Source organism: Enhydra lutris, unplaced genomic scaffold (genome assembly GCF_002288905.1).
Source record: "Enhydra lutris kenyoni isolate GAN:26980312 unplaced genomic scaffold, ASM228890v2 scaffoldscaffold39, whole genome shotgun sequence".
In the NCBI taxonomy this organism is placed as follows: Eukaryota; Metazoa; Chordata; class Mammalia; order Carnivora; family Mustelidae; genus Enhydra; species Enhydra lutris.
The window spans coordinates 22,108,936-22,135,684 of record NW_019154123.1 but is presented as its reverse complement, the minus strand read 5'-3'; the positions used below and the strand labels follow the sequence as shown (position 1 = coordinate 22,135,684).

The following is a 26,749-nucleotide window of genomic DNA, read 5'->3' as shown; positions in this document are numbered from 1 at the left end:
ATGGATATTTTTCGATTTCTAAAAGTTTCCTCCTGTTTTCTTTTTTTTTTTTTAAGATTTTATTCTATTATTTGACAGACAGAGATCACAAGTAGGCAGAGAGGCAGGCAGAGAGAGAGAGAGAGGAAGAGAAGCAGGCTCCCTGCTGAGCAGAGAGCCCAATGCGGGGCTCGATCCCAGGACCCTGGGATCATAACCTGAGCCAAAGGCAGAGGCTTTAACCCACTGAGCCACCCAGGCGCCCCTTCCTCCTGTTTTCTGACTGGCCCTTTGAGAGCATCCCACTCATGGATGGGCTGTCATCTCTTACCCTCCTGATAATATTATTTGGAGATTCTTGAAATTTCCTTTTGCTCTGTGCATTGACTGCCTTTGTATCCTCCAAGTCCCTAACCTGGCGATGGTTTTGGTCTCTTTTTCCCAGTCAGCAATTTTCTAAAATTTGTCTCTTAGACTATTCGCTTATATTTGCAGATCAGGCCCTACATGCTGGCTGGAAGCTCTGAGTATATGAGTGAAGCCAGTGGGCCTCACGGTCATATGATCAGACCCCGGATCCAAGACCCCTGAATGTACAGATCTGTGGGTGTCTTCTCCTGGGTGGGACTGTTATTCTGGAAGCCAAATATTAGCCTCTTGTCTGAAGGATGGTATTTCTCCCTCCTCTACCTATGCCTCTATATGGGAGGCAAGGGTCTCTCTGGTCCAATGTTGGCAGAAAGCAGACATCCAGCCTTCTGCCATGATGGGAGAATAGGTAGGTAATTGCTCCTTAGGCAAACTTTGAACTGGTCCTCCTGTGTTCGGGCCCTCAGTCACCCCCTTCTCCCATTCCTGAGCCACTCTGCACTGCTGCTGCCACACAAGGCACCTCGCCTCTTCCCACCTTTGTTGCCTGCAGACTCTGCTTGTGAACCAACATTGTGCATCAGCTCTCCAGCTTCCAAAACTGTGTTGACCTTTCCCATCCGAGGTTGCCTTTTTTCCCACTCTTTTTGCCCTGGTGATTTCATATGTATTTTATTCCTTCATTGCCATTTTGTTAGAACAGGGGTGGAGATAAAGAAGGAATTCTGTCCACCATGTTAAACTCACAGCCATCTATCACTATGGTAACCCAAAAGCAAGGCCAGTAGAGCTTCGTACTAAGAGATGTGCGGGTCATGTTACCCAGAGTTAAAAGTCAGGTTCACATCCTTACAGAGCTGTCCAGTCTCGTGGGAAAGACAAACAGATCTTTACGGTACAGATGCTGTAATGGAGCTGTGTCGGAGCAGCAGCGAGCTGCCGGAGAAGTACCTGCATCTACCTAGGGGGAGAATGGGTCATGTGAGAGGCAATACAGGGATTGTGGGAAAGGGAAGAGGCTTGAGCTCACGACCATTTGGAGAGCAAGAAGGAGTTTTAGCCCAAATTGTTATTTTTATTGGTTCTCTTCTCCTGGGTGCTGTAACAAAGCATTGATTTTCTCCTTGTACCACCTGCCCTGTCAAGATGAGTCAAACCATCAAAAGTGACACCTGAGACTCCAAGGTGCCTGCACAGCTGCCTGGAGCCCCACTTCTTTCCTGCAAACAGAGATTAATGTGCACGTTAAATGTACGTAAATTGCCCAAGAAAGTGGGCACTCTTCAGAAGCTGGCCTCCCCCCCCCCCTTTTTTTTAAGTGGAAAAGAAAAAGATCATATTCCATGCATAACATGGGACTCAGATATGCAGACCCAGAACTTGCTTTGCTTTCTGTAACACTCGCCTTGCTCTGAAGCCAGCATTTCCATGAATGGTGAAAAAATTTACCACTTCAGGGTAACCATGTTCTGATTTTAAAGTCATTGTGTTACAGGTCAGTTTTTAATCAAGTCAGTCTTTTGCTGCCTGCTTTCCCCAAAAGTGAATGAAGCATCACAGGTGGTAGTCTGTCATCCTAGCATCTGAAACAGGGTATCTGGGTCTTGGGCACTGGCCTCTATCCTCTCTGCCTCCACTACTGATGTGCCCCCAGCCTCAACTGGCTAAGGCCCCATGCCCAGGCTCTCCCTGGTTCTAACACCACCACGGTCCTTGGCTTTGCGCTGCACATGCTGTGTCCCCTACTGGCCACTCCCCCTTCCCCCAAAGTAGCCCAGCTGACTGTTTATCCTCAGCCTCTTTCACTCCTCCTCTCAAAGAGCCTTGGGGATTTCTGTGGATATCTGCCATGCCCCCACGGAAGGCAGGGGAGGGGATGTTTCCTGAAGGCCTCTCTGCCTGACATGGAGCGCTGTCACTTCTACTCTACTGGTGCTCTGCTGGCACAGAGCAAGATGGTTTCCTCCTGGAATTCTAAGTGGGAACCAAAATACCAGCCCACCTGCTCTGTGGTTCCCAAAACTAAGCCTATTAATTATAACCTCCCCCACTCAACACACAGGAGGCTTTGTCTCCAAAGGGTAAGAGGATATAGGGAGCAGGTCTCCACTTGGCTCTAAACTCTTGGTCACCACAAATCTTTCCTACCAGGTCCTTCCCTCTGCCTGCTGCTCATTTCTCCACCCACCCCACCCCAGCTCCCAGAAGGGGCTTTTCCTTTCCATTTTCGTATTCTCTCCTTACTCCTCTGTGGATTTTAGTAAAACTGTGTGCTCTTACTCCCTAGACTCTGGCTCTTGATATTTTTTAGGGAGACTTTCAAAATTTGATCAGTCTTTCTCAACAAACCCTGATTCTAACCTTCACCAGTATTTCTCTGAGATGAGTTTTTGAAACCAGTTTCTGGAGGTGAAAAGATGAACATCCTTGCCTTATTCTCCACTAGTTCTGTCATCCCCCTGATAGAGTGGATGCCTCCGCCTCCAGGAAGGATAAATGCATCAGCGAACTCTCAGCTTCCAGGAAGGTGTGTGCGTTGGGGGAGTGGGGGGGTGGTCAGGCTGCCTTCTTTGGATCAGCTCTCCCACTAAAAACAAAAACAAATGGTGAGCAGAACATTTTTCAAACCTCTCTGTTAAAGCCAAAAAGTGGGGATGTCTCAGACCAGCTGGGAGAAAAACCCCTAAAACCAGGGAGGTTAGTAAGCAGGCTATTAGAACATCAGAGCCACTGATGCCCTGTGGGCACTTGCCAGTACTGCTCACTTAAGCTTTGAATCAGCAGCCATACAAGCCAACAAAGAATTCAAAGGCTAGAGCCCTCACAAGCTGGGGAACCTGATGGGTATCTTCCCCCACATGAAGTGGGACCCCAAAGAGCTGTACCCTCAGGGTCTAGATCTTAACCTCCTTCTCCCCTCAGTCCTAGAGGCCTTCAGAGAAGCCCTAGCACTAAGGCAAGCCAAAGAAGAAAAAGGCAAGGATAAAATACTGATAGGAAGAAACGGCTGCACATCAGTCTTCGCTCAGATTTGCAGCCCCTTGCTGGAATTATTCAAAGAACCTTAAGTCGACACCTTCATTTAAGGTCATCCATAACTTTCAGTAATTCCAGGGACCTGGGAGACAGATACATGAAGCTTCTCTGGAGGAGGGCATATCTATCTGACACCTGGGGGAGAGTCCCCCAACAAATGATTAGTCAGGGGCATTGACTGGCAAGTAGTCAAAAATCCTACAAAAATCACACCATCATTTCAAGAGTTGCAGAGAAAATGTTTGACAAAACTTAGTTATGACAAAAGCTCTTAAACAGAGAATAGCTGGGAACGTTTCTTAAAGCAGCCTATTTATCAGGGTAGACCAGGTCAGTCTACCATAATAAATCCCCCAATTTTAAGAGCTTAGCATATTAAAGAACATTTCTCCCTCATCAGATAAATCCCATGTAGTTCCTGAAGGGCTACAGAGCAATTCACTGCCCAGCCCTGTCTCAGGAATCCTAGTAGGCCCTACCCATGACTTTGCATCCTTAACTTCAGCTTTCAGATTCACCATAAAAGAGTTGTAGGGTCAGCAAGAATCTTTATGGCCAAGTCTAGATGGGCCAGACATCACTTCTACCCACATCCCGTTGACTACAACTCAGTGAGATCACAGAAACCCAACCTAATTTCAAGAAGAATGGATGTATTAGCTTCCAGTGTGCCCAGAAAGGGGAAAACAGAGTTTTAATGAACACATGGCATTGTCTTTGCCACAACTGAAAAAGGATAGCTACAGAAAACTTGCAGCAGACATCATATGTAATACTGAAACTCAAAAGCTTTTCCTCTGATAGTGGCAATAAGGCCCCCTAACACCACCTCTATTTGGTATCATGCTAGAGGTCTTCGGTGGTGCAGTGAGAAAAACAAAAGGCAGAGGGATTGGAAATGCAGCAAATTTGTCAGTATTTTCAGATGGCATATTTTGGACACAGAAGATTCAAAAGACTGTACAGATAAACAATTAGAATAAGAGAGTTTAGCAAGGTTACTACATATGCATTCAGGATGCCTAAATCATATGTCTATATATTAACAAGAAACAGAATAAAAAGTATATTTTAAATGCCATTTATTGGGACGCCTGGGTGGCTCAGTGGCTTAAGCCTCTACCTTCAGCTCAGGTCATGATCTCGGGGTCCTGGGATCGAGCCACGCATCAGGCTTCCTGCTCAGCAGGGAGCCTGCTTCCCCCACCTCCGCCTGCCTCTCTGCCTACTTGTGATCTCTGTCTGTCAAATAAGTAAATAAAATCTTTTAAAAAATGAATAAATAAATAAATTCCATTTATAGTGGCATCCAAAAAATCAAGTGTCTAGGAACAAGTCTTAGAAAAGGTGCTTAGGCTCTCTATAAGAAAAACTGTAAAACTTCACTTAGGGATATTTAAGAAGATCTAAACAAATGGAAAGATATACCATGCTTGTGGATTGGACAGCTAAAAACTGTAAAGGCTTGAGTTCTCCCTAAATTAAATTATAAATTCAGTTCAGTACCTATCAGAATTTCAGTAGGTTTTGCAGGGAGGGGCAAGGAGAGGTGCTTCATTTGTGGAATCTGACAAGCTCATTCTGAAATGTATATGCGAAGTACAAAAAGTCAAGAATTGCCAAGCCACTCCTCAAGCAGAAGCTGGTGGGAGAATTTGCTTAACCAGATACCAAGATGTGTAATAAAGCTATATTAAGCCAAGCAGTGTGCTGTTGCACAGTGCCGGGCAAATAGAGCAAAGAACAGAACAGCAGAGAAGCAGGCCCTTGTACAGGTGAACACTGATGTTCAACACATGGTTGGCAGAGCACAGCAGCAGGGTGGACGGGAGATTTTTGGTAACCACTGCTGGAATAATGGACTATCCACATGAAAAATAATAGGATTCACATCGTGCACAAAGACCCAAATGTGAAAAAAACAGTAAACTTTTTATGAGATAATACAGGAAAATGTCTTCATAACACAAAAAGCACTGGCCATAAAGGAAAAAACTAATAACCCAACCCAACTACATTAAAATTAAGAACTTTTTTTTCATTTTCAAAGGATTCCATTAAAAAACAACAATAAGGCAAGCCATAAAACAAGAGGGTATTTATGACTCCTATAACCAACTAACAAAAGGCTTGTATGTAGAATATGTAAGGAACTCTACGAATCAATGTTAAAAAAGCAGACAATCCAAAATATGGGCAAAAGATTTGAACAGGCACTTTCACAAAAAATTTAAGCCTGAATGTTAAATAATATATACGAATAAATGCTCAGCCTCACTAGTGAGCAGGAAAATGAACTTTAAAACAACAGTGAGATTTAATTGCACATCTCTCAGATTGGGAAGATCCTGACCATAACCTTGTGTGGCAGGGCCCAGAGCAAATGAAACTCTCCTGCATGGCTGGTTGGAGGACAAATAGCTATAACTACTTTGGAAAACGGTCCAGCATTATCTAGAAAAGCTGCAGAGACATCTGCCCTATGACTCAGCAGGTCTACTCTTAGATGTGTGTCCTAAGACAGGCATGGCTCTGTGCACAGGGAGACTTGGGGAAGGATGTCCATAGCAGCGCAGTTTATAATTGTCCAAAGCCGGACTCAGACCAAGTCCATCAACAATAAAAGAGATCAATTATTTAGTATATAATCTTGCAATGGAAGGTTATGCAGCAATAAGACTGGTTGGATTATATGAATTTTATTTACATAAAGTGAAAAAGGCTGAACAAAAGAATATATTCAGTCTGATTCCATTTGTAAAAGTTTCAGAAGGCAAATGAATTTATGTTTTTTAAGGCTGCATAAATACATGGTAAAGCTATACAGGACAGAGAATTAATATTAAAAAAGTAAGAGTAGTGATTAACTGCTGTCCAAGTGGGGCTTGTGGTGGGAACATCTGGTGTGCCCGAAGTGTTTGTGTCTTAATCTAGGTGATGATGAAAGCAGGATATAGTTTATAACTTTCTGTCAACCCACATGTGTTTCGTGTTTTTGTGTGCATGTTATATTTTATAACACGATTTTTAAAAATATGTCACATCCTAAAACAAAATATCATCCCACTACATAAGGATTCGCTAATATCTCTCCTTAGCACAAGGTCCTGCCAAGCAGGTATGATCCCTTTTCACATACAGGAAAACTGAAGTTCAGATGACTACGTATTTTATTTTTCCACATAGGTTGGTAATTGCCAAGGGTGCACTAGGGAGTGATGGAGCTGGAGCCCCCTCCTAAGGCTCTCGGGTCCTGCTCAGACTCTTTCCATGCTGGTTCTCTGTAGCTTCTGCCATGTCACTCTGGCTCTGAACTTGAAGTGTTCCATTCTCCAGTCCCTGAGCCATACTGCATCACTCATCATCAGCACAACCCACATCTTTCCCAAAGTAGGCCTTCCCGTTCTTCCTAGACCCACCCCTTCACATCTCCTTCCCACCTCCCACCTACCTGGTCCATGCTCCAGCCCCTCCCTTCATCTTTGATTCATAAGATCCCCTGTTTGGGCATAAGAAACTGCATGTCACTGTTGTCCCATCCATGATTAGAGGATGATGGTGCCTCTGCTAAGTCCTGTGCAGGAGGAGGCCATCATGTACCTTCCTGTGTTCTGACCCTAACTGTCCACACTGCCTTCTGGGCGCCTTGTCTGGCCACCCCCTCACAGCCCAGGTCTCAGGAGAAGTATGACTTGGGGCTATTGCCAACTGGAGAAGCACATGGTGCCTGGAGCAGACTTTACCCATGCCTGAGGGGGCTGGCCCAGCAGGAGAGAATGCCCGAGTCTGCCCCCACTCAGGATGAGGCCCAGAGAGTTTCCAGGTGGCTGGGTGGTCACTGTTGGCACATACCACACACTCCTGCTCTCCCTTGCCTAGGAATGTACCAGGTGATCGGGGGTATCATCTCTCCTGTCAACGACCACTACAGGAAGCAAGACCTTGTGGCTGCCCACCACCGGGTGGCCATGGCCCGGCTGGCCCTGCAGACGTCCGACTGGGTCCGGGTGGACCCCTGGGAGAGCGAGCAGCTGCAGTGGATGGAGACAGTGAAGGTGCTGAGGTAACAGCAGAGCATGCTTTTGTGTGATGACCAGGGGTCATGGGACACATCTGTAGAGCCCTGCGGTTGAAAGTAGGGACCAAGTATGAAGTAGGGCTTCAGCCAGGCTTGCTCAGCCAAAATCCCAGAAGTGCTTCCTCTCAGAGGCAGAGAGACCCACAGACCCACTCTCAAGCAGGGCCAGAGTGAAAACAGTCAGAACCCACTGCCTTTTGGGATGCACTTTCTGGAAATGCCCAATCTCGATTCAGAGGGTTGTCTCCTTGGGCTCCGGTGCAGCCAGCGAGACTGGGCATTTAACGTTCTGAGACACATTTCTCACTTGCAAAATGGGGACAATAAAACCTAATGAGGACTTTTTAAATGTAAAGAACTTTTCTGTCCCAGAACCCCGTTAGAGGATTCACTAAGTGGGACCTTCTATCATTGTCATCACTGACTAGGGTGAAAACTATATCTACCTCATAAGCCATCTTTTCTAATTGTACAAATTCTGGGCTCTATAAATCTCGACTTTTATGTAAAATTTAAAAAAAAAAAGCCTATAAATCTAGAAAGTTGCTCGGGACCTTTTCCTTTTGGAACTGCTATAGGCACCCAGCAGAAGTAATTGGCTGTTTGAAAGCCTTGAGAGCCCTGGGAGTTGGGGCAGTGGGTCACTGACTTGGGTCTGGGGAAGGGTCCTGTGAGCTTACCAGAGAAGCAGGAAGCCCTGTCCAGCCTGGGGGTCAGAGGGGACCGGGAGGTGGGCCTGTCTCTCACAGACAGCCGGCTCTGCTGAAGGGACTGCAAACTGGGCGTTGTGTCTTCTCTCTGTTTGGAAGCACTAGGACTGGACAGTGTCCAGTAATTGGCAGGCCTGTTCCCTCATAAATCGATTTAGGTTTTCATTTTTTACTCATCTTCACAGTCACTTGGTTGAAAACTGTTTACCTTTTTCTTAAATTAAAGGTAAACATTTAGTTACAGATCTTGGCTCTGATTATTTGCCTTTTTCTTGGGAAAGAACCAGCTAAAAGCATTCAGTAGCAATTCAGTGCTACTTCAGAACCTCTTGCCAAATTAAAAGAAGAGCAAATATGAAATGACGGTTAGAATACATGCTCTTTTTTTTAACATAAAGAATAAATTTACACCTAGATCATCCCTTCAGAATAAGAAATAACAGCCAGTTCTCATCTCTGGAGGATAGCAGAGGGGAAGACACACAAAAGAGTAGAAGATCCAGCAAATCGTTTAGCTTTAACACGTAGTCACAAAGACGCTTTCCTCCTTCACCCTGTGAGAGGCAGTGTAGCCTAGGGCCCAGATTTGGAAGTCCAGTTTACTAGATCAGGGACTTGATGTGAGTTAGCATCTCTGAGCCTCAGTTCCTCGCCTAATAAAATGAGTGTGACACCACCTACTTCTCTGGGGCACTGCGTGAATTAAATGGGATGATGTGGGCAAAATACCTGGTTTATGGCAGGTGCTTAATAATGTTAGTTACCTTCCCTGTCTCCCCAACACTGGCCCAGAGTTTATCCTCAAGACAGATAAGCCATTCCTGGGTAAACTGGCCACAGAACTATATAATATTGTTGCCGCTTCTGTTACAAAATGCAGGTGTGAGCTGAGATTTTACTGATTTTACATGTGCTTTTTCTTTTTCTTACTCTATTCTTTAGTCCAGTGCTTCTCAGCCCTGGCTACACCCTGAATCACCTAGGGAGCTTTCAAAAGTACCAACTTCTCCCAGAGACTGGGATGTCACTGGTCTGGGATGGGGCATCAGAATTTTTAAGGGCTCCCTAGTGATTCTAATGCTTGGCTAGGATTGAGGCCACCGTCTCAGTCACAAACTATGTGAACCAGGCTTATGATTAGTACCAAGATCCATCCAAACCAGTGGGCCCTGGCTATAGGAATCACCTGGGAAACTTTTTAAAAAATGCTCATCTCCCCACCCCCAGGAATTATGATTTGTGGGTGGGGTTTAGGTGTGGGTATTTTTTTAAAGGTCCCCAAATGATAGATTTTGTGCAGCCAGGGTTGAAAATCCACTGATACAGACAACACAGTGTTGCTAATAACTGATCCCATTCTTTTTTTCCAACATTTAGAGTGAGCTTCTCAGAAAATTTGATTATTAATGTTTTCCTAAAATTTCCCAAGCATTTTTCTTTTTAAGATTGAAAATCTGGTAGTTGTAAGGTTAGGTGATTCTAGAAGCAAGGTAATAAACCACCCCACGCTTTGCTCCATTTAGTATCTTCCTGACGAGTCAACAGGGGATTTGCATCATAGGGACAAATAGTGTGACTATGACAAATGTCACTATGAAGTAAATTCACAGTAGAGTTCATTGAGGATTCTTTTTCTACTTATCAGATTGCTTATTTTTACTTTTTTTTTTTTTAATCTAGGCCAGCTTTCATGCTTTTAGGACATTTGATAACTTACTTTGCTCACCTTCTGGAGCTGTGAGGGGAGGTCCTTAGTCACAATGCCATTTGATGTGGCCCATCATCATGGTCACCGTCACTACTGTCATCTCACCAACCCCTCTGCAAGCATGATCTTACGCTATCTTCCTTTTACAGATGAAGAACCAGGTTCAGAGAGGCTAAGTTAATCAAAGTCACAAATGAGTGGCAGAGCCCCCGTCTGAGTCTGAAGCCACACTTACAGTCCTCCTCCAACCAGAGATCTACTGGTGGGCGCACAGAGGGGCTGACTCTGTTCCTGCCACAGGGACCCTCTGACCAGGCATGCCTGGACTGCGAAGGACATGGAAAACTCATTCCCAGGGTCAGCCCTCAGGCCCGGGGCTGGGCACACTGGGACACCACTCAGGCAGACAGGAAGAAGCCACGGGCACTGCCCCACAGAGGCCCAGTGGAGGTCTGTGAGAATAATTACTCACACATCAGAGTTCAGAGAGCCAGCTAATATTCAAGTAGGGTCAACTTGAACTAGGATCTTCAAGGTAAATACAATAAAATGACAGTCACCACTTGTACTGATCACCTGTTTGTGCCAGGCTTTTCTAGGTAGGTTAATATCTAGTCACCTCAGCAACTCTGAGAAGTAGGTGGGTTTAGTCCCATTTTACAGATGGGAAAATGGAAGTTCTGAAAGGGTCAGTAACATCCACAGACTCCTACAGTTAGAAAGTAGAGGTGAGACTCACACCTATTTCAGTATGGTGCAAGATTCTAATCTAATTAGGAGTGAATCCTCAGACTTGAAGCTTACCAAAACCAAAGCAGACAATAATGGAAACACAGAGTCCAACTAGACCCTGAGAAGACTCAGCTGAGTCTCTGAGATCATCAGAAAAGACTAGGGGCCAGAATTAAATGTATTTATTGGTCCACTCCTTCCATCATTCCTGAATTCAGCAGATTTTAGGTAAGCAGTTCCTGAGAACTAAAACTATAAGGATGAATTAAATGAGCTCACCATTCACAGAAAAACTGCTAAAGTTGACTGAGTTCTTTCTGTGGATGGGCCGGTACTAAGCTGCTCCATGAATCCTCAGTGCAGCTCACAGGGGTGGGTGCGGTCATCGTCCCCCATTCTACAGATGAGGAAACTGGAGGCAGATTGCTTAAGGAGCCCACCAGAATTCCACAGCTGCTGGTTGGAAGCAGAATTCCAACCAAGCAGTCTAACTGTAAAGCTTAACCTTTACACCATGCCTTCCCCCCAGTGATGATCAGCCCTGGGCCACTCGCCCAGCACTGGGCAGGGTAGGAAGCGCTTTTTCTCTCACGGTCTGGTGATGCTCAGCAGGGAGGTCAGCATCAGCTTCATGATGACCAATAAACAGATGAGGTCAGTGAGGCTCTGAGTGGCAGTGACTCATCCAAGGTCATACAAACAAGAAAAGTTAAACTCGAACCCACCCAGTCTATCTACAGAGCCCCTGCATTCCCCCAAACACAGCTCATAAATGTATAATTCAGTAGGTGGAAGAGTGCATTGATACAAGATGTGGTGACTACCTGTGTTTGATCAGGTATGTCTTGATTCGCACTCTGATTGCTAAAAGAGCCAGGCATGCCAAGCCGGCATGAGTCTAATCAGATCTGAAATGCTAACACCAAATGAGACTTGCTCCGTCCTGCCCGCTGTTCCGTGCACGTTGCGTGCATAACTCCTTCAATCCTCGTGACCACTAGTGAGAGGCACACACGGTCACTCTTCCTTGTCACACAAGTGCTGAACTGTCCGCACAGAAAGCAGTTGACGGCCTCCCAGGGTCACTCAGCTGACCAGTGGGGGAGCTGAGATTCAGCCTAGGCAGCCTACCCCAAGAAGTCCTGAAATACTAGTTGAGAACAAGAGTGAGCTGTGGGCCACGTACCGTGTAGTAGCTGACTCACTCTCACAAAAGTCTAAAAGGTAGGCGTTGTCCTCACTTTACAAATGAAAGGTTTTATTTTGAACCCACATGTGTCTGATTCTTATAGCGCTCATCCTTAATCCCTACTCAATGTTTTTTAAGTGAGGTATTTAAAGACAGTGTTAAAAAAAAAAAGTAGAACCACGCTCATCCCCCCACCCACCCCCCACCTTCCACCAGGGCTCACAGAAGGCAGTGGAGGGTTAAGAGGACCCGATCACATCCGGTTTCCATCCCAGCCCCTGGCACATAGCAGTAGGCCCTCCACAAACATTTATGGAACTAGCTACCTACCTAAAATGGACAAAAGCAGGTGGAGACTTAAAAACAGACCCCTGGGTGGCTTTGTGGGGATGGGCACACCCTGAGCCCATGTGTTTGCAATGCAGGCATCATCACAGTGAACTGCTCAGATCTCTACCCCAGAGGGAAGGCCCAGACCACGGCAGGGCTCGCTGCACAGCCCCCACAGGTAGGTACGGACCCTCTTGTCCCTGGGAGGAGGAGAGGTCAGGGATGCGCAGGACCCACTCCCAAGCAGGATAAGGATTCTGAGGCTTGCCGGGCTGTGGTGACACTTCCCAGGCTGAAAGGTCATTGTCAGCAATCTGCCACCATCCCTTATAAATCGGTTTGCTAATTTAGGATTTTCTTCTCCAAAGGAGTTTACCTACCCTTGTGACTTGTGCTTGTGACCTGGATTACAGTCAGGGCTACACAGGGATAAACTGGTGAGTGATGCTGGGCTCCTTTAAAAGCCTGAGCCTTTCTGAGTACAAATGTGCCATTCTGATCCTCAAACAGAAACCTGTTTTTAGGGGAATTTCAGTCCATGTGGAATGTCCTTTTAATTTGTAACCCTAGGCTTCTACCCTGTTGTCAGCTCCTGGTGTTTGATGGAATCTTACTAGTTGTGACTTCGAAGTATCTTCCCTCTCTAATGGCAGCCCTGGTACTAGGGGTCAAGTGTGTAGGCCCCTCATGAAAATAAACAGGAGTCCCTGGTGATGGAAGGGCAGGATGTGACATGGTCTGGGACTTACTGGTCCTGCCCCGCTGAAACCCCAGCAGGTGCATCTATGGGGTTTTCCTACTGCGTGTCTCCCAACTGTGGATGGTGTGTACCAGTTCCAGATCAAAAGGGCTCAGGAATGTCACAGGTAAACCAACCTAAAATTTCCTGCAGGACTTTTCAGAGCCTTTCCTGAAGGACATTTCAGAGCCTTTACTATGATCATGTGCATTGTGACTCTACAAGAAAGGGAACTAGCTTGTGGCCATTATCACTTTTTAGTCATGGGACCCTTTTCGACACATATTGGTGCCCCAGAACACAGTGCCCTTCCCCACCCTGAACAGACTGGAAGGCGCTCTTCTAAAAGAACTCGAGGGACGCCTGGGTGGCTCAGTCGGTTGAGCGGCTGCCTTCGGCTCAGGTCACAATCCCAGCATCCTGGGATCGAGTCCCACATTGGGCTCCTTGCTCCGCGGGGAGCCTGCTTCTCCCTCTGACTCTGCCTGCCACTCTGCCTGCCTGTACTCTATCTCTCTGACAAATAAATAAAATAAAATAAAATAAATCTTTAAAAGAACTCGAAGATGCTACCAGGCCCTAAAGGTTTCATGCAGCAGTCCTCAAATGCTGGTTAAAGGATCACTCACCGGCAGAATCACCTGTGAGGTGTATAACAATTTAGGCCACAGCCCAGGCCCCCTGAGTTCTGGGAATCTGGATATTTAGCAGGCATGCTGGGATTTGCTTTATGGCCAATTCAGGGGACTGCACTAGAGTAGGAATCTAAGAAAGCAGGAGGTCCAGCATCTCCTGTGTAATCCTCTGGTGTATCTGCCTCTCTTTCCCCATCTTCCAGTCTTGGAGCACAGGCAGCGTTCCTTCTCTCTGAAGCATCTCTGGCTCAGCAACTACTTCTACCAGAGTTAGGAGACACCCGCTGAGCACCTCCCCAGGCCTGGCTTTGGACTCAGGAAAACAAAGGTAGCCTCCCCCAGCCTCTGACCTAAGGCTACAGACAGGCTGTGAACGGTGTGGAGTCCAGGCATGGATTAGGAAGGCTGCCTGGAAGAGGAGACACTAGTACCAGGACTCAGGATCAGTATCTTCTCTGGGATTAGGGACATTCTGGGCAGAGGGGCAGCTAGGCAAAGCACAAAGGCAGGAAATGGCATAGGTGCTGCGCATTTCTTGCTGCTAGGGAATGCTGGAGCTTCCAGTGACAGGCAGGGACCTCCAATGATGTGGGAGGGATGCCACACACAGGCTCCCAGCCTCTCACACTTGCCCTCTCTGCACCTGCTTCCAGAATCCCTGTCTTAGGTCTTTGCTGGGTGCCTCTCCTCCCCGCTTCCCTCTGACTCCATTTTTGAAAACTTACCTGTCTCTTTGGCCCACGTTGGACCCATCTTCCTGTGAAACCAGTCCCAGCTCGCTTTCACGGAGACAGGCTCTACCCCTCCCTCAGCCAAAGCTCACCCGCATTCTTTACAAATTTATTTTTCTAGGGGCTACTCTGCTTGGCCCTGTAATGTTGGGAGTTTGTTCTTTATCCCTTTTCTTGCTATTCAGGCCCTGGGTCCTGCTCATCTTCGTTCTCTCCTAAAGTAACTGTTAAAAAAAGAAAGTTCATGTTGAATGAAAAGTGGGCTTTTCAATTTACCAAAATATATTAGGGGCTTTAAAAATGTTCATGTCCTTTGCTTGATATATTCCCCTTCTAGGAACCAGACAGTGGAAATAATTAGAAATTGGGACAAAGATTTATGTAGAAAGATGTTTAGCACAGCAGTTTTTATAATGGCAGAAAATAAAAGCAACCTCCATGTTTAAGTATTAGGGAACGTTTAAATTATTCTGTGTACACAGGACAAATAATTGAAACAAAAGGTTTTTGGAGGAAGGCTTATGAGGTAAGTGGGAAAAATCAGGATATGATTCTGTATATATAATCGCAAGTATATAAAAATGTAAATATACTTGTACATCTATTTGCATGTCTAAATCAATAGAAAAAAAACAAAAAATACAGGAAAATATTAAGTTTTTGTAGAAAGCAGAATTGTTGGGGTGCCTGGATGGCTCAGTCATTAAGCGTCTGCCTCCAGCTCAGGTCATGATCCCAGAGTCCTGGGATGGAGCCCTGCACTGGGCTCCCTGCTCAGCAGGGGGTCTGCTTCTCCCTCTCCCTCTACCTGCTGCTCTCCCTGCTCATGCCCTCTGTCAAATAAATAAATAAATCTTTAAAAAAAAAAAAAAATGAAAGCAGAATTGTTGTTTTCTACATTAAATACATATTTTCCATACATTTTATAATGGATATAGATTTCATGTTTGTAATCAGAGGGAAAAACGGTCCACAACACTAGAACAATGAACAAGAGGAAGGTGGAGTTCTTCCTCAGCTGAAATCTCGCATCTGACCAGGTGGCCTGTATGTTACTAGTAACATATTTGTAAAGGACCACTTTGTGTGCTGTGTATTTCGTTGGACGCTCATCTCCTTTGGGACTGAAGATTACAGGCTGAACTCAGCATGTTATGGCAGCCAGAGCCCTGCTTCGCCCATCACTCCCATGATCTGCGGTCCTCCTTGGACTGACCCAGTCATGCGGGCCGCCTGGTTCTGGGCTGCTTGGATATGACACATGGGACGGAGGATGCCTCAGTTGGTCCTCTAGCAGCCTGATGGTATGTGTTTCTTTTGTGCAGGTGGTCCCTGCCCTTAGCTGTTGAGGCTGAGCATAGCTCAGCAGCCTTCAAAGGATTCCCTGTCCGCACAACCAGAGCAGCCACTCCCTCTGATTCCATCTTGCACCAATTTGATCCACAGTGGCCTTGTCTAGTTACTTTGGGCACCACCCTTTATCCCTGGCTTCAGCTCTGGTGTCCCGTCCACTCAGAGTCTCACACTCCTCACACATGGCTATGTGCCCATACCCTGCACTAGGCCAGAAATTCAAATTGCATTCAGTCCATCACTCAATTTCCAGAACTTCCGCAGGAGGTCATCCCCATTTTACAGCAGAGGGAACTGCCGTGGCTGCTAGAACTCTCCCAAGCTTCCTGCAGCTCTGAAATGGAACCCAGGGCTGACTGACCTCAGGCCTGGGTGTTCTTAATATAAACTGGACTTCCAAAGAAAAAGGTCCTGGTGGCACTTCCCTCACTTTCCATGTAAATCTCTGCTTTTTAAAGCCTGTGGCTGTTCCAAGAAAGCACACTGTCCCCAAAATACCCATGGACATCCGATGTAGGTCAATACATCATGGTTAAGACAAATCAGATCACCAGCCTTTATTCAGCACCTCTGACTTAGGCACCCAGTGTGAAGAGTTTGTAGCAGTGATGTGAATGGATTTGAAAGAGATAGACAGTGGTCTCTGAGGGCTGACCAGAGTGGGAGTCCAAGGCACATGTTGCCAGAAGAAGTGATTACCCCGCAGACATGCCTTTGATTTGGGGGATGGGAAGGTGTGGTCACTTGTCCCCTGTAGGCAAGAGCTCACGGTGAATTGTATTCCTGTCACTGTTAATAAATCAAATAGTGTCTAATATTGAAGCCATTGTGTGGAAACTGTTCCCACAAAAATCCACCAAAAGAGGAAAGGGGGTATCTTCTGTTCTTTGACCTGTGGGAAAGGGAGGGGAGGACAGTATGCTCCAGGCCTCAGGAGACCCTACAATTAAATGCCCATCATTTAACCTCTCCCATAGGAAGAGCACGTAAAAATCACGCATTTGTTTAAAAGGTCAAAAGCTGGTCTCTTGTTATATTACAGTGGTTGAATAAATAAGAAATTGGAGTAGAACCTTGGGGATGAAAAATAGTTCAAATCCACATATGTTGTGAGCAATGGGTCCAGCCCAAAGTAGTGGAAAGTGTGAGTTATTGAATAATTCTTAAACGCAGTTTTACTGATGTTAAAAATACTCCCTATGGAAAAAAACCATCCATAAGTGTTGAATGGACATGTGGATGAATGGGTTAGTGGATAAGAAGGTGGATGGATGATGGATGGTACTTAATACCTATCACACTCTGTTGATAGGTGTTACTCTGTTCTAAGCACTGTTCTAAGTACTTCATACTTATAGGCTCATTCAGTTATAAAATAGTCCTATGGGGTAAGTACTATTAATATCCTCATTTTAAAGTTGAGGTCACACAGCTGTTGAATGGCAGAGCCAGGTCTAAGGTGTCTGGCTTTAAAGTCCTAGTTCTTAACCATGGACAGACAATTTATGAATACATGTATCAGTCTTTGAATATCCTTTCATTATAGCAATATTAAGTTGCTAAGAGTGTTTGAAAAGTCTGTTTCTATAATTATATCTGCTTCTTCAAAATCAGTAAATAAGTCCAGTCCTCAGTGGGGAGACTGAGGCCCAGAGAAGGCTGGATCAGCCCCATAGCAGCCAGGGCCTGACTGAGGCTGAATTCAGACCTCCCCATAACCCCTCCAGTTTCTCACTTTCGGTCCCACAGCTGATCTAGTGCTCCTTTGTAAACTCATCTCTCTGATCCATGCCCAGATCCTTCCAGGTTTCCACAGAAGAGGAGCCTCAAGCCACCATTTACATCAGCTCTTTCCCCAGCTGGTGGTATTCCTGAAGTCGTTCCTCCCACTCCACCCCACCCCCCGCCCCAGCTTAGGTTTCCCAGTGACTGAGAGCTGCCAGCTCTAGGAACACAGCCTTTGCCATTTACTGAAGGTAGAATCGGCTTCTAGGAGGACCAGAGATCCTAGTGGCTGCTTCTAGCATAGACTTGATTTTCTCCTTTCCACATCAACCCATTCAAAAGGGACATGACCTTGAACAGTGCCAGGAAAATCCAGGAAGGGCGTCGGGGTTCTGATGCATATACAATTCCGCCAGCAGGAGGCGGCAGAGCCCATCATTTACAAATGCCCCACCCGGAGGCCGGAGGTCAGGTTTGAGTCCTGCCTCCTCCTCTGCCTGGAATGACCTCAGGCAGGCAGGTTTCCCTCTCCGCAGACGGGGCACAACAATAACGCCTACCACGTGAGATTGTTCTGAGGATCAGAGGAGATTAAACCCACAAAGCGCTTAGCGGTGATGCTCCCGGTGAGCACCCAGTAAACATTAGGCATCCTTTCATCATCACAACCATCTTTCTGTTAGAACAAATGCCAAAGGATTATCCACATTGATCAGTTGTTATAGAGCTTTGTTATATTGAAAACAGATGAAAAGGTCACTAGCTGTTGATTATCCCAAGAACCTTTATGCTGAGATTTACTTCTAAAAGTTCCAGGTGTTAGGGCTGAAATAAGATTGTGAGAAGGGCGGTGACTTGCCTGAGACCCACAGCTAGCACTAGGATTTTACAGCCTTACAGGTCCACAGCCGCCTTCATTTCACCCTGCCGTGGGGTCCAGCCACTGCACGCAGACTTGTGGTAGAGTACTGGAGGAAAACAAACAAACAGGCTATTGTGTATTTCTTGGCACCTTACCAATAGTAAACAAAAGACTTATTGATTAAATTATTACTTAACAACTGTATGTCCCTGAAGTCGCTCCAGATTCACTTACATGCTTTTTCTTTTGCAGTCATGAACACACAGACACTGAGTTCCCAATACATTCCCAGAAAAGCATCCTGTGCAGTTTTCAGACGGAATATGATGTTATCTTTACTGGCCGTGACCCTTCTGTAACCTTGTTGGCCTCCGCCCTTGTTTTTCCAGCTGTGCCAGAGCTGAAGCTGCTCTGCGGGGCAGACGTCCTGAAGACCTTCCAGACCCCCAACCTCTGGAAAGACACACACATCCAGGAGATCGTGGAGAAGTTCGGTGTGGTGTGCGTGAGCCGCACAGGTCACAACCCAAAGGAATACATCTCAGGCTCACCCATCCTGCACCAGTACCGGCACAACATTCACCTGGCCAGGGAGCCCGTGCAGAACGAGCTCAGCTCCACGTACGTCCGGCAGGCCCTGAGCCAGGGGCACAGCGTGAAGTACCTGCTCCCAGATGCCGTCATCACCTACATCAGGGACCACAACCTCTACACCAGGGACAGTTCCTGGAAAGGCAGCAGCACCCAGAGGAGTGAAGGAAAGACAGGCTGGGAAGAGTCAACCACTCCACAGAGCTCCTCCTGACCAAAGGGCAGTCAAGGTCTTGGGCTTTTTTTTTTTTTTTCTTCTCATGTTTCCTTTATTTTACTTAAGCAAAGAGTTGACTTCAGAGGCATCTTCTGTCCGAGGAAGATACACGTTTCTTTTGGGAGGAGGAGCAGGTGCCGACATCTCAAGAATGGACTTTCTCCAAAGAGGTTAAAATGGCATGACAGGTCACTAGAACTAGACCACAGCTCTCAGAACCTGTCACTGCAGAGGCCTTCTTGTTCGGTAAGGGGTGACTCAGGCATGCGCATCAAAGGCAGTTCTGTGCCAGGCAGAGCCCCTGAGGGTCAGCTCAGAACTGCCCACACACATTTTTTAACTAGAACCAGGTGCGGATGCCTGTGTTGATGGGAGAGACTTGACAGGATGCTAATTACCAAACAGTGGGCTTTGTCAACGCCTTGTTCCAACAAAATAATACTAAGTGAGGAGTCAAAAATTTGGAAACAGCTCTTAACTACCATCTGCCTGCATAAGCTGTAGATACAATTTTAAATCTTTCTAAGAAGTGATCTTCAAACAGTATTTTTGATACGGCAGATATTTTTAACACCACTTTTTTTTAATAAATGCCAGGACTCCTGATTTCCAGGTTTCTAAAAAGGAACTGAGGTAAAACAGATGCCTTGACTGTTTGAGAGGATCTTTTTGAATGTTTTATGACCGCCTGCCTGTTTGAATATTGGCAAAGAGATAAATAATAAATTGACATCGAAAGATATTAATGAAAAGTTTCTCTTTTTTCTTCCTTTGTTATATTATTAATGCCTGATGTACCAGCTGTTACTCTTCTTTTTAGCTACCCCATGAAATTTGCCACTGTTCCAGTTGAACTGACATGAATTTAAAAGTTTCTGTTTCCAGAGACAAGCAGTGGGGAAAGCAGTTGCTTTCCAACACATTGTAACGACTGGGTATTCTGAAGCTCTGGGCCGAGGGCTCCGTTCAGGGGGGCCCTAAAAGATAAGAAGAGGAACTTCAGCCGTGTGCAAGATTGTCATTCCACTCCACCTTAAGAAGAGGTTTTAATTGGACTAATTCGGTTTGAGTTTACTCTTTACATCTGCTCACCAAATGACTGAATGCATTCAGAATGGACCACTCCATACTTTTACATGGGTTCGTCCTTGCTGCAGGTGTCGTCATGCAGAAAAACAAAGGGCCAGCCAGGAAGAATCTCCTGTCTCCCCAGACATATCCCAGCTTTCGTGTGTGTGTCACGATAGCAAGGAGTAAAGTAGGCAATCAGGATTTCCTGGATCTAGTGTAGTGGGGCCCTCCTGTGGGGTGGGGAGGGTCCCTAGACCCCCACCCCTGCCACCTCTAAAGCTGCTAGCCCTTCCCCACCCTGACTGTGCTCTGCACCCCAAGGGATCTCTGAGAATCTTGGTGATGCAGGTGAATAGGAATCAAACAGCCTTGTCCACAGCAAGCTGTGTGACTTGGACCAGCTCCCTTCCTTCCTGTGAGCCTCGGTTTCCCAAACTCTAAAATGTGGCGGTTCAACTAGATCATCTCTAAATTCTCTTCTAGCTCTGATTTCCTGAGGCACTGAGTGCCGTCCTCCAGCCTGGCCACCCTTCTTGGGGTCCAGTTCACTTCTGGCCACATTGGAAGTTCTCCAAGGGCAGACGGTCTTTGTTTTGTTGGTTGATGTATCCTAAGGGCCAAGAAATTTGCTGTCCCAAACGCGGTGGCAGGATTTGCATCCCCTAGGAACTGGACAGAAATTCAGACTCTCAGGCTCCACCCAAGACCTATTGACTCAGAATCTGCATTTTAATAAGATTCCCAAGCCATTCAATGTTCAGGCCTAGAACAGTGCCTGTTAAAATAAATATTAGCTTTATTTTTAGTAGACTGCATATATGGTTGAAATATATGATTGCTTCACATTTACTCTGGTGACTATCTTCCTCCTCACCCTCTGAGCAACAATTTCCCACTGTTCTATGTGGATTATAGAAAGAACACAGCTGGAGTGTCCAGAGAAAGTGGTGGTGAGCGATCCTGGGGGTTTGATGCAGGGTTTCTCAACTTGAGCAATATTGACATTCTGGGCCAGATCACCCTTTCCTGTGAGAGGCTTCCCTGGCCTGTCTCCATTAGATGCTAGGAATACCCACCCCCACATGTAAATATAACAACAAATGCCCCCAAGGCCTTCCCAAATGTCCTCTGGGGCACAAAACAATCTCCCTGGTTGAGACCCGCTGCTGGTTTAAGGATACGACTGCTGCCTTTCTCATCAGGGCAGATGAGCTGACAGCAGCTTTAGAATACCATCCTCTTATAAAGGGTAGTTTGACAGGTGTCCCCACCACTCACAAAGTCGTGTTTATCCTGGGGGACACAGTGCTACTGACAGTGGAAATTAGAAGCCATGCCCTTGATGCAGAAGCACCCCCAACTTCAGTCTCCCTTACTTCCACATGCTCTGAGTGACTCTCCCCCGTGTCTGTCCAGGCTGAGGCTTCCTAGCACGTCCTGAGCTCTCAATATGGACAGCCACAGCCTGGCAAGCAGAGACTCAAGGAGCGGAAACTAGAAGTCTTGTGATTATAACTTTTGTGATTCGGAATTCAGGGTTCATTCATTTGAATCATTTTTGGTGCACCTCTCATGTACCAGGCACTAGACAACACTAGGAGAATAATGATGAATAAAACAGACCTTCTCTCCACTCGTGAATCTTACAGTCTAGTGGGAAGGTGGAGAGGAATCAAATACTCCCAGGACCAAACATCTTATTACCGACAGGGATGAGGGTTCTGAAGGCCAACACACAGCATTCCTTGCAGCCAGAGACCCAGGTTCACCATGAGGTTAAGCTGAAGCCATAGTCCCTCACTTGCCCTGTCCTTTTCCAACACCCTGTCAGGGGAGGGGGGAGGGTGATAATTGTGTGGATATCTAATTTCACATTCATCATTTTTATTTTTCTGAAAAGTGACCTTCAAAATTATACAAAGTATAGACTCCATAAAACATTGGGGATTCATCCTGATGACTGAATCTAGAAAGTAGGGAAGAGAAGATGGACCTTAAAGATGGATTCACAAAACTTGGGGATAGATGGAGGCAGTTGGGCTTTCAGACAGAATGAACAACATATGCAAAGGCCCTGAGGCAGAAAAGGGCAAAATGAGCAGCATCATGAGCTGGGTTCATCATCAACTCCTTAAGGAAGGGGTTCACTATTGCAGCGTGTACCTCACAGCAGGCATCCTGGCATGCCAGCGCCCCCCCCTTCCCATAGGTTCAGGACACCAGGCCCAATTAGGCTTGATGAGGAGATGCCCTCATCTCTCTGATTCATGGCTGTACCATGTGGCTCCCACCAGTGCTGAGCCTTTACATTGTCTCCTAAAATAAAACAACACAACAAAACCTACTTAATAATAAAGTAAGGGCATACACACATACACATACGCACACATGCACATATATATCTCTCAATTTCTAGACTCTTACTTTGTCTCATTGATTCATGTAGCCTTCTTTTTTTAGTATCAGAAGGGAAAACAGGTATCAGCGCTGTGCTCCTGATTTTTTGCATTGACACTGCCCTGCATACCTGATCTCACATTCCTTTCCATTCCCTCAGGCCTTCTTTGCATCTAGTGTGCCAAGGTGTTCTGTTTATTTTGCAAGAACAGAAAAACAGTGTTTTGGCCTCCTGGGTAAATAGAATTTCCAGCCTTAAATAAAGGTTCTCCCGTGGTAGCAGATGCTGGCCAAATGAGAGGAGCTGTGCATCCCAGCCTGAGGAAAGGATTTTTCATTTAGGATACTGTCTGTCGCTTGGGAGAGAATGATGCAAAATCCCATTTTAAACCAACAGTGCAACAGACTTGCAAGGCACGTCTGGTAATTGGGTCAATACAGGAACGTGAATTTCCTCATCCCTGTCCTGCCCTCCCTTTGCCAACAGTGTTTCCGCCTTCACTTTTAGCCAGGATCTCCATGCACGGACTTGCTCAGTTTCAGTCGTGAAGTTATTTTCTTGGACCAGAGCTCAGCACTGCAGACACACATGTATGACTAACAAACAATCTATAATAATGCATGTAGGCACACACCTCAGAAGATTTTAGACTTGTTAAAATAGCCCCAGAAAGCCTTGTTCATGGCACCAAACCCTGAAAACCGGGAGGAACCCTAACATTCATTGGATCCTGCCTTTCTCAGTTTTTCAGAACACTGAAATCCCACAAATTAATGGGAGTTCCACTATTAGAAACAAAGAATATGGTATTCTGCAGAGCAGTTTGGAGAGCCCGGCTTTCCTTCTGGTGGAATCCATAATGAGTGTCTCCATGTCCCGCTGTCTTCTTTTCATGCATTCCTTACATGCAGCCTCTTCTCTCCATCCCTCCTGACATCCTCCAGCCCAGACTACCATCGTCTCTTAGCCAGACTCCTTTGATGGGTCTCCCCAACCCACCCTTGGCCCCTGTGACCCACTCTCAGCATACGAATCTGAGCGGTTTTGTGATTGCACACAAATCTGATCATAATACCTCCCTACCCAAACTCCTTCCACAGACACCATAAAGAAAATGGAAGACAAGTCAAGATGTGGAGAACACATTTACAAAATGTGTATTTAATATTTAATAAACGACTTATGTCCAAACTATGAAAAGATCTCCAACCGTTCAAAAATAAAAAGACTAAAAATCTGATTAAAAGATGATCCAAAGATCGAACTAGACCCGTGTAGGAAAAGGTTAACACTGCAGGCCAGATGCGGCTGTTGAGAAAGTCCTGCTCCTAGGCAGGCCTTTGGCTGGTATCTGGGAAATTGGCTTTTGGAAGGCTGCCCATGATTCTGACTGATAAGGCTGTTCTGTCTACCTGGGGCGCGGAGTCCTGCCGCCGCAGCCTGCCTAGGCTGGTACACACGATGCGACTTGTAGTGAACACCTGCTCTCCTAAGAGCCCGGAAGTTCAGAAATCATAGCTGGTCTCGCAGGCACAGTGCCTACGTCACTAGCCCACAATAAAACCCCAGGGATTCAGAGTCTCAGACAGACTTCCCTTTGCAGAAACCCTGCATGCTGTTGTTGCATTTCACTGGTGGAAGAATTGTGTTCTGTGCGGCCCCCACTGCAGGAGGAGAATCTTGGAAGCCTTCACCCAGTCTCCCCGACTCTCCTGGATGTGTCCCCGCCCCCCGATAGTACTGCCATGCATCCTTTTCCTGGAATGACCCGCTGCTGTGAGCATAGCTAACCCTGAGCCTTGTGAGTTCTTCAAGAGAGTCACCAAACATGGGATCCTGGAAACAAGACACTTTACCAAAGATCCGTGAATGACAAATGAGCAACAAAAAGATGCTTGGCACCAATGGTCTTGAGAGACCCAAAATGAGATACTACTTTGCACCTCCATGAATGCTTAAAATCGGTCAGCAAAATCCCATTCTTAAGAATCTGTCCAAAAAGAGATGCAAACATGTACATATCTGTCCCCTCACTTGTGTGTGAATATCTATAGCAGCAGTATTCATTATAGCCAAAAACTGGGAGAATCCAGATGTTCTTCATCTGGCAAATCGAGAAACAAATGTATCCATGCAATGGGAAATTACTCAGCAGCTCAAAGAAGGAACCTGCAACAAAAGAGATGACTCTTGGAAAGTGCTCAGCGGAAGAGCCAGACAATAAGACGACACGTTGTATGGGTCTGTTTATGTGAAATTTCTAGAAAAGGCAAAACTGTAGATAGAGGCACAGAGCAGAGCAGCAGTTGCCTGCAGGTAGGAGTGAAGACTGACTCTGTGGGGAACTCTGTGGGGCAAGGAGGTGGGGCTAGGAATGCGCTAAAACCAGACTGCAAGGATGATTGCACAACTCTGTAAATTTACTGAAGTTCATCAAACCCTGCACCTTACATGGGCAAATTCTGAGGTATTTAAGTTATACCTCAATAAAGGAGTTTTTCAAACATCTGAGCTTCCTTTGCTTGCCCTTGGAGTGAAAACCTGATTCCCACAGGGTGGCCACCCCGCCCCCCACGCTCCCAGTGCCCCACAGCACACTCCTGCAGTTTGTGCCCTGCTCCAGCCTGGCTTTGATCAGTGCCCCCCCACCCACCCACACCTCTCCTTCTGTCAGCACGTCGCCTGTGCACCCCGCCCTATGTGTGCCATCTCTCTGCGTCCCTTCTCTGGGCTGATTCCCATTTCTTCTTCTGTTCTCCACATCTCCTTGCCCTTTCTGGGAAATGAGACTTGTCCACTGAACCCATACTCTCAACTCCCTGCCCTCCTCTTGTAAGAGAATTTCATCACTCTGGAAATGATGGATTCAGTGGTGACTCCCAGCTCCCCAAAAGCAAGAATTTGTCTTGATCATTGCTCTTCATCCCTAGACAACTCCTGGATCAGTAAATATTTCAGAAAATAATACCTAATAAGCATCTTATTAGCTCTGAGAAGCCCCTGATAAACACATCTGCCTAACTTTGTATCAGTGTTTTTGAAGCATGTTTCCACACACAATCTTCTTATACATATACACTTAATACTGTGTGGACCATGGTACTCAGAGGTGCAGTTTAGGAAGTTCTTATCTAAAGTTTTTCCCCAGTTTTTTTGTATCACAGACAACACTGCAATAAATACCCTTCTCCATAAGCCCTTACAAACCAGTGCTTTTGTGGGACAGATTCCCAGGAGTGGTATTGCTGGGTCAAATGCTATGTGTACTTTTTATTCTAATCGATGTTACCAGATTGTAGATCTTTTTTTTTTTTAAGTAAATTGATTTTTTTCTTCTTAAGGAGACTCATAGAGCTGCTGAAATTCTCATTTCCCTATTCCTTTGCAGGGAGTCACCTTCATTACATTTTATACAAACCAAAACAATATCCATCTCTTTATTTCTATAGATAATGTGTGATAATGAATTTCAGGGACTCACCACAGAGAGACAGCCATTTCAGGCACACATTGTTCCTGGTATGTTCTATGGGTGGATAAAAGCAGATCGTCTGGATGGGTGGTGGATTTATGGGGGGGTGGGCAGATGGCTTTCACATCCTACTCTCATACAAGGACAACCGTGCTAGCCACCGAGCAGCTCTTGCAATGTCCTGTCAGGCAGAATGGGTCACTCTCCTGCCCGTCTACACCCACCCCACACACTCTGTTCCTCAGGGCTGGCTGGGGGCTGGCTCCCTAGCAGGCTTGCCCAAAGACTCCTTCCTGGGCCTATTACCATGACAGCTCCTTTTTCCTTTGTGGTGGCATTCCTGCACTGACATTGTCCATGGTTCCCCATTTCCAACAGAATACAAATGGCTTGTTAGAGCAGGTGTTCTCCGTGGCCTGGCCCTTCTTGTTTCTCCATATTTTCTTGCACTGTGTCAGACCAGGCCATCCCTTCTGCCCCCATGGCTCCCCCTCAGCCATGCTGTTGCCACACTGGATTACCCCACTTTCCTTGAAGACACCAGGCTTTCCTCCAGCTCCCTGGTTTTGCATGTGTCACTCCCTCTTGGGAGTGTCCTCTATACCCACAATCAGGCAAATCCCTACTCATCCTTCTAAACTTTGGCCTTATGCTCAACTGCCAGCATGCCCCAGAAGCACTCAGTACAAGCCTCTAATCACTATACTCCTGTCTCCCCTTGATCGTATTTTTATCAGAGCGGAGTCCTCAGCATCTAGCCCAGTTCTAGGCACCTGCCATGTTCTCAGGAAGTGTTTGCTGAAAGGACCCATCAACGCACAGCT

General features: G+C 46.2%; 1 protein-coding gene across 3 annotated transcripts in view; it reads left to right on the top strand.

The window, feature by feature from the left end:
• Positions 1-19,025, top strand: part of LOC111155102 (nicotinamide nucleotide adenylyltransferase 3) — a 116,425-nt gene extending 97,400 nt beyond the window's left edge. For 2 of the 3 annotated variants that reach the window (XM_022515160.1, XM_022515161.1), the window contains exons 3-5: positions 7,264-7,447; positions 12,227-12,309; positions 18,566-19,025. In XM_022515160.1, the coding sequence (XP_022370868.1) occupies positions 7,264-7,447; positions 12,227-12,309; positions 18,566-18,981 (683 nt within the window). In that variant the 3' untranslated portion in view covers positions 18,982-19,025. The remainder of the gene's footprint in view (positions 1-7,263; positions 7,448-12,226; positions 12,310-18,565) is intronic. The other variant, XM_022515162.1, reaches the window with a different exon arrangement.
• The last annotated feature ends 7,724 nt before the right edge of the window (positions 19,026-26,749 follow it).